The sequence below is a fragment of the Eurypyga helias genome, unplaced genomic scaffold (genome assembly GCF_000690775.1).
Source record: "Eurypyga helias isolate BGI_N326 unplaced genomic scaffold, ASM69077v1 scaffold21859, whole genome shotgun sequence".
Taxonomy (NCBI): Eukaryota; Metazoa; Chordata; class Aves; order Eurypygiformes; family Eurypygidae; genus Eurypyga; species Eurypyga helias.
This window is the reverse complement of record NW_010271722.1, coordinates 1-440: the sequence shown is the minus strand read 5'-3', so window position 1 is coordinate 440 and position 440 is coordinate 1. Positions and strand designations below refer to the sequence as shown.

Sequence of the window (440 nt, the reverse complement as noted above, 5' to 3'; positions counted from 1 at the left end):
GGGGTGGGGCCCCGCGGTGTGTTTGTGGCCCGCCGGGACCTCATGGCAAAGGTTTTGTGCTGCTTCTTGGCTCTTGAAGCCGCTCTCTGGGGCATTAACGCTCTGCGTGGCGCTGTGGGAGATGCGGTGGGCGCAGAGGGGACAGGGCCAGCACCCCTCGCTCTCCTCCCGAGGGGTGTTTCGTGGTTTGGCATAACAGTTGCTTGTCTTCCCACCAGCCTGCTCTTCTCTACCTGGTCCCCGCGTGCATCGGCTTCCCGCTTCTTGTGGCCTTGGCAAAGGGAGAAGTAACCGAAATGTTCAGGTGAGCGTCAGCTGGGGCCGGAGCTGTTTCGCCCGCGGCGTTGGAGCACACGGAGCGTGCAGATGTTCCCACGCCTGGGCACAGCTGGAGGGACGGGTTCATCTGGGCACGCTCCGGGGTGTGCGTGCGCACGTGC

General features: G+C 64.3%; 1 protein-coding gene across 1 annotated transcript in view; it reads left to right on the top strand.

The window, feature by feature from the left end:
* Positions 1-308, top strand: part of HM13 (histocompatibility (minor) 13) — an 8,858-nt gene extending 8,550 nt beyond the window's left edge. The window contains 1 exon segment of the mRNA XM_010158922.1: positions 219-308. Coding sequence (XP_010157224.1) covers positions 219-308 — 90 coding nt within the window.
* The last annotated feature ends 132 nt before the right edge of the window (positions 309-440 follow it).